Source organism: Petromyzon marinus, chromosome 14 (genome assembly GCF_048934315.1).
Source record: "Petromyzon marinus isolate PM22_M1 ecotype Great Lakes invasive population chromosome 14, UKy_Petmar_22M1.pri1.0, whole genome shotgun sequence".
In the NCBI taxonomy this organism is placed as follows: domain Eukaryota; kingdom Metazoa; phylum Chordata; class Hyperoartia; order Petromyzontiformes; family Petromyzontidae; genus Petromyzon; species Petromyzon marinus.
The window spans coordinates 6,214,385-6,230,454 of NC_133680.1; the positions used below are offsets into that span (position 1 = coordinate 6,214,385).

The following is a 16,070-nucleotide window of genomic DNA, read 5'->3' on the forward strand; positions in this document are numbered from 1 at the left end:
ACGCCATTTGTGTCTTACTAAACGCCATTTGTGTTATTTAACGCCATTTGTGTCTTACTAAACGCCATTTGTGTCTTACTAAACGCCATTTGTGTTATTTAACGCCATTTGTGTCTTACTAAACGCCATTTGTGTCTTACTGAACGCCATTCGTGTCTTACTAAACCCCATTTGTGTCTTACTAAACGCCATTTGTGTCTTACTAAACGCCATTTGTGTTATTTAACGCCATTTGTGTCTTACTAAACGCCATTTGTGTCTTACTAAAGGCCATTTGTGTCTTACTAAACGCCATTTGTGTCTTACTAAACGCCATTTGTGTCTTACTAAACCCCATTTGTGTCTTACTAAACGCCATTTGTGTCTTACTAAACCCCATTGGTGTCTTACTAAACGCCATTTGTGTCTTACTAAACGCCATTTGTGTCTTACTAAACGCCATTTGTGTCTTACTAAACGCAATTTGTGTCTTACTAAACGCCATTTGTGTTAACGCCATTTCCTCATCCAACCGCATAATCTGCTCTGCAATGGAATGAATGTTTGAGTTTGCTGAGAATGCAGACATTTTACACATGTCAATATAAAAGCCTTCATCATAGAAAGCACTCTACTGACAAATGATATGCATTTGAATGCGGTAATATTAAAGTGCATCATTAGTCTGTTTTTAAACACAGTGGGAGGTGTGTACCTTTGTGATAAAACAAATTCATTAAGTTCACTGTATCAATGTGGAAGTGTGCCTGGTTCCAAGCTCATTTAAATATTCCTCGAGATTCAAGATTAATTCCTTAATCAAGTGTTTGGCAGAAAATGTGTTGTGAAGAGTCTCAATTATTGATGGCTTCCCCGCTATTTTATTTAATACACGGGGGCTCAATACAATAATGATCTCATGAACTGGTAAGTCTAAGTCATGCTTCAATGTAACAAGTTATTCGTCTCATTTTTTTCCGCCTCGCATGTATTGTTTAGCATGCCGCATTTTCTGTTGGCTCGTTAGCACAGCCTTACTTATTCCATTAGGGGCCGTCCATAAATGACGTCACGTGATTTTTGACGATTTTTGACCCCCCCCTCGTCACACGGCGTCACAAAAAGTCAGACCCCCCCTTCAAATATGACGTCACAAAGCTCTTCCCCCCCATCCAACCAAAAAATGCTTCAAATCGCTTTAAACTATTGTCATTGTAGTGCCTATTTAATGTGGCGCTGCACTCTGATGTTGATGGAGAAAACATTTATTAAAACGTCTATTTAATTAAGTAGAACGTGTTGTCTATATTGATTTAAAGTCGCTCATTTTGATGTGACGTCACATTTCTCAACCCCCCTCCCCCCTCGTCACGAATCGTCACAAATGTCTGACCCCCCCCGCCCCTTGTGCGTGACGTCATTTATGGACGGCCCCTTAGCCCGAACGCAACAGTAGCATAATATATGCATACCACTTGCATGAAGAGTAAGTCATCGATTACCAAACACCACAATTCTACTATTGAATCGAAGACTCATCACAATTCTCACCGTTTCATCTATGAACCACAGCAGGATTATAAACGTGTCAACTAAAGTACAGTGTTGATTGCACGGGCATTCAACGTTGGCAATTTGACCAAATCAGGCCAGTCGCGGATTCAGTACGCTCCGAGCGGTTGTGCAATGGCCACATTTGTCGCAAAACAAACATCAACAGGCGCAACCCAAACGCAAATGTCCGAGAGTGACATTTGCGAATCTCGACACGTCCCCAGTCACGACAGGCAGCGCCCAAACTGCGGAACAACCAAAGACGACCGGCAGCACACGCTCACACACGCGGGCCGCGCGCGTTGTCGAGCCCCGCGTGTCTCTTACCTCGGTCAGATGTGGAGCCGGGTTGAATCCGCAGAAGTTGCACACATTGGCCCGGCATCCGGTGCAGGTGTTGTAGTTGTGCGGCTCTCGCGAGTCAACGTTGAGCTCCGCCTTGCACAGAGGGCAAAGCGCCTTCTGCGCGAGGCGCGCAGCGATGTCCCCAGCCACCGTGCCGACGCCTTCCCGTCCGTTTGCCTCCCGTTCCACAGTTCGCTCGCGTTCTTCATCGGCGATTTCCTTGCCGCTTGGCTGCTGCAGGTCTCCCGTAGCTCTTGTCGTCTCTTGCAGTTCTTTAATGCTTGTCTGTGGCTGCTTTGGCTGTGGCTGCTGCTGCTGATGTGGCTCTGCTGATTTTGGTTCAACAGCTGTAGTAGTGGTCGTCTTCTTGTCATCATCCACAGCTCCAGCCCTTTGCTTCACTTTATCTTGCACTGCACTTGTCGGCTTCTTAGGCGTATCACTACTCTGCGTTTGGGCCATTTGCGTCGGTGTTGCTGCGGGCTTTGGCTTTTCTATCGCCGTAGACTTCTCGGCTTCTTTACTCTTGGCCAATTTCTGTTGCTTCGCTGCTCCTTCTTGGCCAACAGCTAGGGCAGCAGCAGCTGCTGGTGCCTTAGCCGGAGAGCCATTTGCAGAAGACGTTTGGGAGCCTGGCTGGGCAGCAGTTGAGATTAAATTCGTGGCCTGGCTGAACAGGGATGCACCAAAACCAAACAACTTTCCAGTGACCCCTTCCTGCGGTGTCGTAGCTCCAGAAGTGGTGGCAGGCTTAGTCTGCTGGTGTGGCAATGTCCACGGTTTACTCTGTTGAACCTCTGGCTTGGCAAACAAACTCTGCTGGAAAATCGCACTTGCGGACGTCGGCAGTTTTCCTTGGAGAAACTTTGCGGGACCTTCGGCTTGGCTTTGCTGTGGCTTTGATGGAGACGCATGATGCTCCGGAGTCGGAGGTTTTATTATTTGGGGCTGCTGTTTAGAACCCTCGCCATCAGCAGGCGGGCGCGTTGTTGATGGTTCCGTTTGCACCAACGCTTGAGCGGGCTGGCCAGTTGGCTTGGGTTCTGTGATCTGTGTCAGTGGCTTGTTACCCGCTTGCACGTGCGAAGGTACGTCTTCTTTTGCAGCATCTGGCACTGCTTGTTTTTCATCAGCAACGGGGTTTTTGATGATCTCTTTTGGCTTTGCACTCTCGCGAATATCTTTTTGCACTTTATCTCGCTGCGGAGTTGGCCCACTGCGCGGTGCTGGCGTTTCTGCGGGTTTCACGTCTTTTGGGAGGGCTGGTTGCTTTGACCGATGCTTTGGCTGTTGCTGAGGATGCGATTGTAGTTGTGGCTCTTGTTGTGCATACGGTGATTTATGGGGCTGTGCGTGTGTCTGCATCTGCGTGTAAGGCTGCTTATCTGCCTGTGGGGGTGTCTGTTGCGCGTGTGGTTTTGGCTGCTTCTGCGGTTGTGGCTGCTTCTGCGCCCGTGGTTGCTGTTGTCCCTGTGCCAGTTGTCGCTTTTGTTGCTGTGGATGTGGCTGTTTATGTCCCTGCGGTTGATCCCGTGGCTGTGGTGGCTGCACTGGCTGCTGCTTCAGTTGAACGTAATCTGGAGACTTTGGCTTGAAGTGCATCTCCTCCGGAGGATCCCCTTGTCTTGGTTTTTGCTGCTGCTTCAGTTGGCCCGGTTGATCCAAGTCACCCGCTCCGCGTTGTTTGGCATCGTCGATGGCACCGGCGTCTGAAGCGACCCGGGACGCTTTGCTTTGCAACGGCTTTAGAGGCGACTCAGCTGCATCGCAATCAGGACCAACATGTTTAAGCTGGTGTGGCTGTTTTTGTTCGACATCACTGGAGGAAATTTTGGCTTGGCTTTCAGAGGATAGATGTTTGGGCTTACCCTCGATAAAGGGCAGCTTGGATGGGCTGGCATCAGGCGTCTTGAGTGCAGCCTTTGGCTGGCTGCTTTCAAAATGTTGAAGCATTCCCATGGGCTTAGGTGGCGACATCATGTCCATGCCGAGTGCTCGCTGCATTTGACAGTTGAGACAGAGCCATTCTTTCACCTGAAACAAAAAAACAAAAACAAAAGGCAAGCCTGAAAAAATCTCTAAAATCACATACCTTGACCGTCATTAAAGCTGTGTAGCATATGTTTGCACCCAAACTATATTTTACATGTAAAATGTTAGTACCGTCCTGTATATACGGGGGTGCAGTGATTTGCACACTGCACTAGGAATCTGGCGAGCCAGGTTTGGTCCTGTGTCCGCCCATGGCTAACAGCAGTGGGCTCCGTCCAACCCCACCCCACCCCCACTATCCTCACCTCCACCTGCACAGACAAGTACGGTCAAGTATAGTCAAACAACCCCCATAAAGGATACAGCATTGGGAGGAGGCCTTCATCTAGCGGTGGGCTGTGAATTATTATTCGTATTATTACTCAAGTAAATTGTCCACATTTACTGAAAAAAAACATGTAAAAGTAACCTTGTGTATACCTCGATGCCATTGTATTGTTTCTACGGTAACTAATGGTGTTGATATCTTAATACATTTAAGTACCATAACGTTTATAGCACTTCGTTCGACAAAAAAACTATAATCGTATGAAAAATGATGTAAACTTAATTAATGTTTCGATTACTATTCATCTTTCAGTATTATAATTAGTCTCATTATATTGTAGATTATGGTTTCAACACCGACGTTTGACATGTGTCTTGGGTTTACAGATAATATAATTAACGAATTGAACCATTTTATTCACACTACATACAACAAATTCGTTAATTTTAGGTACCTTTATCTTATTTGAATATGCCTGTTTAACACGTAGGCTTTTGCGACGAATATTATCTATCGGAGGTTTTTGGGTTAGATCCCGTAAATATAAATGTGTCGTTAAACCATCACCCGACACAGCCAATTACTAAGGTTTGTCACGTCAACAATTCGAGGAGTATTCGACAATATTTAATATTCGAGTACTCGTAAATTCGAGTACTCGAATTGTAAATGTTGTGGCTTTACTATCTAACACACCGGTGTGCTGTACTAGTAACGAATTGCTATGTTGTGTTTACGTGACAAACCTTAATAATTGGTTGTGTCGGTTGGTGGCGAGTTTAACAAATAATGTAAATTTATGTGATCTAACTCAAAAACCTCTATTATGGTTGAGTGCCTATTGTCATGATGAAACATACCAACACACCTGTTATATACTCTATCTCTCCCCTACTCCCATTGCCAGTACTCACTGGCATGTGTCTCAGTGCCATTTCATAAGCTCAGTGTTATCATGACTATAATTAGCCAAAACCAGAACGTGACGGATGAAAAAGCTATGATGGTGAAAAATGGAAAAAATTAAATGTCAATGCATTTTAGTGTACCCCCATTCTCCTTGATAATTACTGTGGTAATAACAACTGAGTGCTCGAAATGTTGATATGGGTTAATTGCATTGCCTCGTCTATCGGAAGGCATTAGTGATACGGTGATGTTCTCTCCGATGCACCAATGTTGCAGTCAATATTTGATTCAGAGTGCTTCGGCGCAGCTATTGTAAACTGTGTGACCTCTCGTCCGGCCAGACCGCCAATCTGCCTGGCAGGCCCCACCCCAATTCCACCCCCCCCCCTCCCTCCCCTCCACTGTCATGACAGTAACATGTATGTATGTTGAACTTCTTTCGCACCGTACATAGCCAACCGTGCTTATCGGACGTGTGGAATGGATGTGCGGAACAGCAACGTGGAAGTTCAGAACATGAGGAAGGAGTTTTGGATACATTTTTTTTATCATAGATGATATTTAAAAAATGAAATATATGCCCAATTTTGGATTTAATGTAGTATTTTGTGATTCACATTAATTAAATGTACAGCGCATAACTTTTATTGCTAATAAACGACATGTCAGAATGTTTTAATGTGATCACAAAATAAGATGTGTTTACATTACGTTACATCAGTAATGCAAACATGTAATATTTTGATAATTTAAGCAAAAGTGGTGTCACGGAACGGCAGTTTTGGCGGTAGTGGCGCAGAATTGGCGTGACCTGTGGTGACATTTTTAAGGTCAACTGAACATTTTTTTTTCAATCGGATCATCCGAAATGTCGTGTCTAGGTACGATTTTCAGATCTTTCATCTTTCTCTCGTCATACAAAAATCGTGAACATATTATACATATGTAAATATATAATCGCTGTGGCCTCGTTCAGAACGTGCACTCATGCTTTTTTGCTTACACAGCAAGTACTATCCACTCCTTGGCAAGAGTTATCCATGTGTACATTGGCAAAGGTTGCTAAACCGTACGTTGATACCCTGAATGGCTCTCGGCAAGTGCCATTTCAGCCACACTGAGAAGCAGTGCGCAAATGATGAAATCACATCAATTGTCTCAGCAATGACGCATTTGGAAAAAGTAACACGTTGACTCTACAAATGGAAATTTCGTAACAACAACCGTTTAAAGCACATGCTCTAACTATACCATTATGGAATGCAATTATTACACTACAGCCTATTTGTTAATACGATTTTCAGGAAATGAGCAAAGATAAGAAAAGTAATTTTAAAGACGTACAGCTGCATTCATAGTACACTATTAAGGAAGGCAATGATGCTTTTAAGATCACAGCCAATACCATGCATTAACCCCACGTGCCCTTTGCGTGCTTATGCTTCTAGTTGGCAGGTATCTGCAGGAGACCTTTGTGGTTTCCACGCGATAGTAATACAGAGACTAAGAGCACAAGAATACGTCATTGATGGAATAACGCATGACAAATATTTGTAATTCATTTTACAAATATGTAGATTGACACCGGTAACATTTAACTAAAAAACTAGGTTTTCGTACCCAATACAATGATCTAACATCAGACAAGATTCACTTTTACAGGAGATATTATTTACGCGTGCCAATGTATTGATCAAATTCCGACCAATAAAGGTCCTTCTCACTGGTGGCTTCAGACTATTCACCACTGAATTCAGCATCAACGTACGGCGACATTTCACTCAAATTGTTTTGAGCTTCATCCAGGTAGTGAACTCGTTAATCGAGTTTATTACATAATCGACTCTAAAAACATGGAAAACATTCAAAAATCGAGTTATTGATTTCCGTCTACATTACTTGATGAAGTTCAAAGCAGTTTGAGAGAACGCGTCGTATGTTGATGTCGAATTCAGTTATGGAGAGTCGTAAAGATTATTGGTCAAAATCCAATCAATACATTGCCACGTAAAAATAATATCTTGTTAGAACGTGACACTTTTGCTGGGTGGTGGCGGTTTAATGACAGAATTTTGGAATAACACTCCCACATGGCTTATTCCCAAAAGCAAATATGGATCACCAATAACGTGGATTTCCAAGCGATACAATATTCACTGAGTACTCTTTTCAATTCAACTCGAGCCTCAGGTGCCTCTGCAGAAATGTATAAAAATAATAACTTTTGAAATATATAATTGAAGAGAAAACTGTAACCTTGCATATCATTTGTGTTCAGGTAATTTATCAATGTCATAAATAAACATTCCACGTGAATTTTACATTGCAATAGTGACATGGTGTGGAGCGGTGGCAGTGGTCAGTGTAGTGGGCAATGGACCCAGATACCTGAGTTTAATCCACCGCCACAGCTAGCATCAGTGGCGAGTGACATCTGAAACGGTCCTGCCCCTTAACCTCCTTCATCAACCCAAACTGGTAAAATTTGGGTTGCCTGACATGGTATGGGGGAGGCCTTTATCCATCAGTGGAGATCATTTATTATTCATCATATGGTCAACGCCACAGCAACATAATTACAGCATTAGGGAACAGAATCTGATGATAACAATTTTTTACGTAATTCTTATTTTTGATTTTTTGTGTTGCTTGTTGTTACACAAAAGAGCCTGCTTAATTGCTGTGTATAATGTGCTTGCATTATTCTTGTTATTCTGTTTATGTTCAATGGCCTATAAGCTTGAACAAAATACACAACCATGAAAATTCCGGATCAGTAACAATTGCACACATCTACAGTTAAATACAATGAATGTGAAACTGGGAGTAAAGCACACACACCGCCTTAGCGTGTTACTAGCAATGTAAAGGTAAATCTTACATAGGCACGTGTTTCCTTAAGATGGCATATGTATTTTTTTTATTTAAAGCTTTCGTGACTGCAGTAATTCATATTCTTAGCTCTTTCGGTAAAGTCACGTTGAAGGGAAACAATAAAATAATAAAATATATACAACAATACAAATTCTCACGACGTTTCGACCATAACACAAACGGTCGAAACGTCGTGAGAATTTTTATTGTTTTATATATGTTTTATTATTTTATTGTTTCCCTTCAACGTGACTTTACCGAAAGAGCTAAGAATATGGCATATGTAGTTAAAGCTGCAATTGATTTTTCGGAAAATTGTGAGTACATTTAAGTACACTTCATTAAAATACCATGAAAATGGATGTAGGTAAGTCTATCCTCGCCAGCGGACTGGATAGGTCATTCAGCGTTTAAAGCAAACCATGATTTTGAAGATGATATGTTGAAAATATTGCACAAAAAATTAGGCATTTGATGGATAACTCACAAATTTAGGCAGACTTCTCAAAATGTCATGTAAGCTGTATAGCCACTACTTGAATTTTCAGACAGTCGACATGACACTTTAGTTAAGTCTACATTCATTTTGAGATGTTCCTGAATGGCCAGACTCATTTCAGGAGATTTGCCCCTTTTATGAGTGTTTGAGTGTGAATCATATCTACTATAGATGAATATAGCGCCTTATTACTCCAAGGCACTTTACATGAATTGTTTTACAAAAATGTCCATAAGATGATCGTGGTTGAAATTAAGAGTGGGGTTATTCAAAGTGGTGGTGTAGTTAGGGCGACAGTTATGAGAACAGGTGGGAATGGTTAAGTAGGAGCTGGGGTAGGCCTTGTCGTAGCTGGGTGGGTGGGGGTAGGAGGATTGGCTAGGGAAGAAGAGATGGGGGTTGTTTTAAGGGAGGAACGGAAGCAGGTCAGTGAAGATGACTGCTTTGCGATGAGAGTCTTTAAAGCAGCGCACACTAAAAGCACGGCCAACAACACGGACCCTCATTGTGGAAATCGGCCGCCGCCGCGGTCTCACGCACCTCGGTGATGTGCGGGCTCGGATTGAAGCCGCAGTGATTGCACACCACGGTCTGGCACTGCGTGCACATGTTGTAGTTGGGCTGCTCGGGGGTCTCCACGCTCAGCGCCGTGGTGGTGCAGATCGGGCAGAGGGTGGTCTTGGGCAGCGGCGCCAACCTCGGCACTTGGTACGGCGTTCCGGGACTGGCGGGCGACAGTTGCTCCTGGAAACCCTTCCCGACGCCCCGGTGCTGCGATTCGGGGATGGCCATTGGTCTCGTCGTCGTCTCGGCGTGCGTGTCGACCCACGGCTTGCTCGGGCTCCGAGGCACCTCCACGGCCGAATGCGCCAAGCGTTCGGCACTGGACAGCTCCAGACGCCCCGGGACTTCGGGACTCAGACCCCGCGGGCTTTTGTCGGGCGGCCCCTTACGATCCTGGGCGGATTTTCTTCCCAGAGTGCCCCTGGAGCCCTTCTCCATCGCCTCGTCCCTGGCTTGCAGCGACATGGAGGGCTCGCCATGGTACAAGCTTTCTTTAGAATCGCCGGGGGACGTGGCTCGCGAGGTGGATCTGGACGTGGCTCGCGATGGCTTCCCTTTTGACGACGATCCCCCTTCCGTGCTCCTGCAGGGCGTCAGGCGTCGGCGGTGTGTCAAGAACGAGAGAGCAGCGCTCATACCGTACGCAGCATGTACGCGGAATGCATTTTTAAGGTGTTGGGTATTTAAGCACTTATGATAATGTGATATAGAGAAGATGATAAATAATGGTTTAAGAGCCCAATCCTGTACTGTCACGGCAATCTTTAACACGAGGCTCGTCTATATGGCTTCATGTGATAATACATAAATTTAGCACTCTTTGGAAGAACGTAATCAACCAGGTAGGGTGTTGACTGTTATGTCAGCCGACTCTCTGTATTGTATTGCATTATATGTATAAGTTTACTAGGTTTGTTTTTTTCTCATTCATTTGTACCTGATGATGATTGCTTGTGTTGCAATCGAAACGTTGTTTTCTATTATTTAATTTATTTTCTTTCTACGTGACTTTACCGAGAGAACCAAAAAGTAAAATACATATTATGTTGTGTGAACATTTTATATCCCCTCAGAGTCTTTAAAAAAACCTTCTAATAAACGTAACGTTTATGCCTATGCATACCAAGCAGTGAACATGGAACTTTGGGCTAATCTTGGCCCAACCACATGCCAACGTTGGCTAAACGTTGGCATGTGGTTGGGTATTTGGCTTCGTATCACATTCATATAAAAGAGTACACATTCATATACATCTACACGTATGCACTTTATGTATACATTACACGTGGTATAAATTCACTACACCAGCGCAATTTCATCTGCAGTATATTCAGCACAGTATATCGCAGCCAGTGCCTCATGCCACTGTTGGCTCATTACCAAACTCAACAACGCATGGACGCGTAACGCAAACAGGCTGCGTTATTCAAGGTCTGCGAGGAGCATCATTCTGAGCGCAATGAGTAGCTCTTGACGTCTACCTACACCGCTTACACACGAAAACACCACGGCTCTTCCCACGCCTCTAGCAGCACACGATGTGGATTGCGATACTTTATTAGCAAAACATAAAACAGCAAAAAAAGCCCTCAAGTAGTGAAATACGCTTAAGCCGAGCAGACAACTTAATATTACAATTTAAATTATTTTCACATGGGCATCAACCTTGTATCTGCACGATATATTCTACTTCGCAAGCATGCTCTACTTCCATAGGTGTTTTAAGGGGCTCTTAGGAAGCACTTGAATCGTGAATTACATACACAGACACGGTACAGAATGGATGGGCAGTCTCTTATATTTAGTATGGCTGGAGGCCTTCATCCAGCAGTTGATTGACAAAGGCCTAGAACTTATTAGGTTATCATGACGGGGTATAGGTATTTTATACACTTAAAACCTTGAGAAACATGGCGATGAACAATGGAGATACTTTGTAAGGTGTATTTGCAGTGTGCACAAAACATTAGAGTATTTGCCAGATCTCATACTGCACATACAGCACATATGTATCAAATGTTGCAACACGATTACACGTGTTCTTGTGCAGCATGCAATATGCGTATCCACACATCATGTATGTGCGTACATCCATGCTGTATATTGTACTGAGCATGCCTGCATATAATGTACAGATACAGGACAATACATAGACAGATCAATATACGGTACATTATATTTTACTATACATATAAGCATATTACAGTATAACACTATATATGCAATACATATATATGGACAAATAATCTGGGACCGACACAGTATTCATTTTGATAAGCGACAGTAGCAAAGGATAGCTATCTAAATGGGAATTATGGCCCAGAAAAGCATCAGCGAATCTAATGAATATGTCAAAGTCGGGTCCTGCATTTGTATATATTTTTCCATTGCCATGAATGTTTGGCTTGTGGGAGGAGACCGGAGAACCCAGAGGAAACCCCACGCATATGAAGGAGACAACACTCAACACTGCCATCTCTCACCTTAAGTGCATTACTGCACAGTGCAGGCATTCCCAATTAATCTCAGTACCGTGTTTCCGTTGTCGCCATATAATTGTTGCAATTCTGTACTGCCTGCCTCCTTCACCAACCAGAAGTGACCAGCGTGGTGGAGTAAGGTCAATAGCACCCCCCTCGCCCTTCTCCCACTACCCTCACGTCTTGGGGCGGCGCTCATCCAGCAGTGGAATGACAAAGTGGGCTATACATGCACATGGACTGAACCCCCCCCCCCCACAAAATCTCAGCGCAATCACGCGTTTGGCCACACACCTACCTGCGCATGAACTACACGGTACAGAGGATACAAACACGGAGACTACACGCGTTGCGACTACACATTCACACCACAAAGGATCAGGTCAAGCCGCCCGTTTCACCCTTAAAAAAAGGTGCCAAACCGTACAATGCAATCAATTGCTCTCTCCGTCCGCGAGTACCCATTCATCTCAACTCGGCCGGAAAAGAACCGCGTACTCCCCGTTGTCCTGTACGTCACCCGGTACTGGTTCAATTCCACCTTAAGGCCGAGTCTACCGAGGGGATGCAATGCATGCTCAGGTATTATCATCACCCCAAAGCCCCTCCAACGCCCCCCTCGCTTGCTCTCTTACCTAGGTGTTAGGGTGGCCCCAGCCTCTGCTCGGGAGAGCACAGCTGCAATCTGTTTCCTCTCCTCCTCGCTGAGATGGCTCATTCTGCTCGGCTGAGTGGCTCCTTCTTCCACCCCCCCCTCCGCGCTCGCTTCGTTGCCCATGGCTCGTGCAGCTGTTGTGGGTCTCTCGCCGTGCCGTCACACCCACTCTTCAACAAACAGCCGCGCTGTTCCCGTTGGCCCCGTTGTTGCTGCCGCTCTCGTCGCCGCATACAGTTATCGATCAACGATGTCCTAATTTGCACGCTTCGTTAGAGTAGATGAGGATGGTGATGGTGTTGTTTATCTTTAAATCATTTTTTTGCAACCTTCTCTCAGAGTTTATTTCCTATGCACATCTTGTGATATTTTCTCCACCGTTGGTATTTATAGAATTGACATTATAATTGTTGTTGTTGTTGTTGATGATTGGCTTATGCCGTTAATTGTGAAGAGCGGCCCGCTCCGAGCTCGCTCTTCTCTCCGCCGGGACGAATGACGCTGACGCTTCTGCTTCTGCTGCTGCAAATATCCACACCTTAAGATTCCTTAGACCGCATGCGCTCCGGCACTGATTTCGGCGCACGCCACTGGCCAGCCGAGCGCTGTCAGCACGGCGCCTTCCAATCCACGCTCGTCTCCCCGGCGAGTTGAGCCAGTCCGCTCTGACAAATCTAAAGCCGTTTAAATCCACTTCGCCCGCCCACCTTCACCGAGGAAGCCAGTGCGCGTGCGCGGCCACCTTGCTTTCAGCACCACGGACAGCGCAGGCTCAGGGCAAGAAGTAGCATTGGAGGGGCTATGTACACAATGCGCTGTCCATGGTGCTGAAAGCGGGAGGAGGCCACGCATAGACATAGCAGGGTCGACAGTAGAAGTAGCGTTGGTGGGGGGGGTACTCACAGCGTTTCATACAGTATGCTGATGAAGCGCAATGCAATGCACGTGTGTCCATCTGGGCAGCGCAGATATATAATTTATATATATATATGGAAATGATAATAGGACGCGTTTACTGTAATAATGTGTACAATGTGTGAACCCACGTTGCCCGTTAACGCAATTATTTATTTTTATAATATACGATGTGTACATGATGAGCGGTTGCATTATTCGGTGAAAAAGAAAAATTAGGTATGCGTAGTCACGATTGATGGGTTCTTAAATGTTTAATGTGATATCCCTAATGTCAATGCTCTGAACCAACTGCACAATTTATACATGTCATTAGAAATGTGTACATTTTTAGCAGCACAATAGGTATAAAAAGCAATGTATATGTCTTTATAAGTGCAAAATGTGTTTAAACATAGTGTGACCAGCTGGCATATGTAGCATGGACCAAAATGTACTGTACGGCATTTATAAATGACCGATATTCATAATATAATCAGTATAACATTTATGTGCACAATGTATATGAAATTGTAGATATGCTGTATACGTATTGTTATTTCTTGATAATTGAGGGGAGGGTTTGAGTGAAGGGCAGATTGTCGAATAAGCTTTTTGGGGTGAGTGGGCTGGATACAAATCAATATCCACTGTGAAAGAAAATCTGGCGAAGGCCAATTGGCTAAAACGTTGCCCATCCCATCTTTCTTCCTCGGCACATATTGATCCGTGCTTGTTCACATTTAGTAAGTCAGCAGCAGCCTGCTCGCGCTGTGTGTGTGGCGTGGAGGACGATGGAGAGCGGATGCTGGATGGGATGAATGAGTGAAATTCAACTCTGGAGTTATAGATTAACGGAGGTGTTGAACCGATGCGACGCCCTGTTTGCTTACTGTGCAGCCGCCACTTTACTATGGCAACAGGCCTACACGTTGACTGGAACGAGGGGATAGTGCTGAAACGCTGATTTGTATTGATTCACCTCGGTGTTTTCTACCTCTCATGCTCTATACCTGTGTGTTGTATCCTCCTTTGATCGCACACGCATGCACTGTCCAACGCGGCACTTAGAACACATTTAAACAGAATGCGGCTCTTGATGCAACCACTAGAACTTAAGACATGATTTTAACGCATCTGACAACTATTAATGTGAAAGTGTCCAATGATGCTTTTAGACTGTTAAAACACGTGTTTAACTTTTTTCATTTTATAATAAATTACGAAATTTTCTGTCCATATTTTGGCTATTAAATTGCGCCGAATGAAATGTTTTTTAATGCTGCTCCCCACTTGTCAATGCTGCTTGCAAGACCGATACGTGAGGAAGGGTTACTAAACCTTATAGTTACGCTCTCCATGATTTTAACACAATGTACCATGTTACTGTATATGTATCGTACAGGATCGGTTCTGATATCACTTGCGACCGATATTAGCCGTGGGTTTTGAATCCAAAACTCGGGTCTATTTATTTGCTATAACGCAGCAGGTTAACCAACTGCACCGCGATTTTGTCTACGGTGTTCAATGTGACGTTTCGGAATTCCTCAGTTAAAGTTATAATGCTGAATATCTCGGCGTATATAACACGTGAGGCAGTGCAAGAAGAGAGTACCTTAACACATCTCGCTTCACTACAAGGTCATTTTGTGTGTTTTTTTAAAGCAACTTTGTTTTTTCAGACTATACAATCTCACGTTCACACCAGTCGTCACTTGATTTCATTTGTCTTAATAATACTCTTGTTGGTCCGTGGTGACCAATGCTATACAGGTTAAAACGCTTGGATAAACAATTTCGGTCACAATGTATGAAAAGTAAGGTCTTACCCTTTCTGGAAATAACACAGGGGGTGTTAACATGTTCAAACACCAAATAGAGACCGTTTTCAAGGAATCAAGTACTGCATTAACCACACAGGGTACTTGTGGTGAACATGCAAGCAAACATGCTCTGATAATATGATGCATTGTCTTTGAAACTGATTGGTCTTCCCCAGATCCTGGCAAAAAAAGGTCCCATGGTAGAGTCTCATTGTGATCCCTGCGGTACTCCTTAAGGGCCGTGTGCTCGTTCTCCTCAGTAATTTTTTTTTTATTTTGTTTTTGTCGTTGCTGTGGTCACACACCACGAATCTCCCTCGTAAAGGAACCCTGCAGTCGGCTAAACGGGACCATCGGTGTAAAAAAAACTTAAACTCAAACTCATTGCGGCACACTAAACACACGGACCTGTCACGAGCCTCACGACAATCATTGCATCACTACGACCTATATCGCCCCCTGCCGTTGGCCAACATGCGTCACAACTTCACAACACGAATTATTATTATCAACCTAACACAGGAGGTCGGCAACGAAAATGAAGAGCCTATTTTCTTCGAATTCTGTAAAAATATATATAATTAAAGAGTGGCAATGCATGCGAACACGAGACAATGAGTCCTTAATCTGTCACGAAGCAGTTCCTTAAAGAGCCGCATGCGTCTCTGGAGCAACACAGTTTGCGATCGCGAGATTATAATGATGAGTTTTAACATAAATCCCTGGCAAACTCATTCATACCGCTTCATTTTCCAACATATGAACGTTAAACTGTGGCTGTTATTAAAATAATGAAAACAATCATGCATATTGGTAACAGCCGTGAGGTCTTACCTCGAGAGAAACGCTCACGTTCAAAAGACGTGCAGGCTGGCGAGTCTCAGAGAAAAAAAACAACACGAAACTTCCTATATAGAAATGAAGTTACTTGAAGAAACTACGTTTGATTTTGGTGTTTTTAACGTATAAAACATAGCCACGCCGTGACATTGTGTTGGAAAGCGCTGCTGCACACCGATTTTCTTTCTTCCATGCACTGATTGGCTGTCCAAATCTGTTCTGCCTTTGCGGTGAGCAATCTTGATTGTTTATCCCATTATTGATTTCCTCGGCTTAGACAAGCCCATTGGCCTCGTCAAGTAACTAAACCCAAACCAGAGTTGTGAACCAC

General features: G+C 44.1%; 1 protein-coding gene across 5 annotated transcripts in view; it reads right to left on the reverse strand.

Annotated features, from left to right (window-relative positions):
* Positions 1 to 13,137, reverse strand: part of LOC116942380 (protein piccolo) — a 179,815-nt gene extending 166,678 nt beyond the window's left edge. For all 5 annotated transcript variants that reach the window (XM_032954212.2, XM_032954211.2, XM_032954213.2 and 2 more), the window contains exons 1-3: positions 12,160 to 13,137; positions 9,021 to 9,627; positions 1,861 to 3,912 (exon numbers count right to left, since the gene is read on the reverse strand). In XM_032954212.2, the coding sequence (XP_032810103.2) occupies positions 1,861 to 3,912; positions 9,021 to 9,627; positions 12,160 to 12,302 (2,802 nt within the window). In that variant the 5' untranslated portion in view covers positions 12,303 to 13,137. The remainder of the gene's footprint in view (positions 1 to 1,860; positions 3,913 to 9,020; positions 9,628 to 12,159) is intronic.
* Positions 13,138 to 16,070: the final 2,933 nt, after the last annotated feature.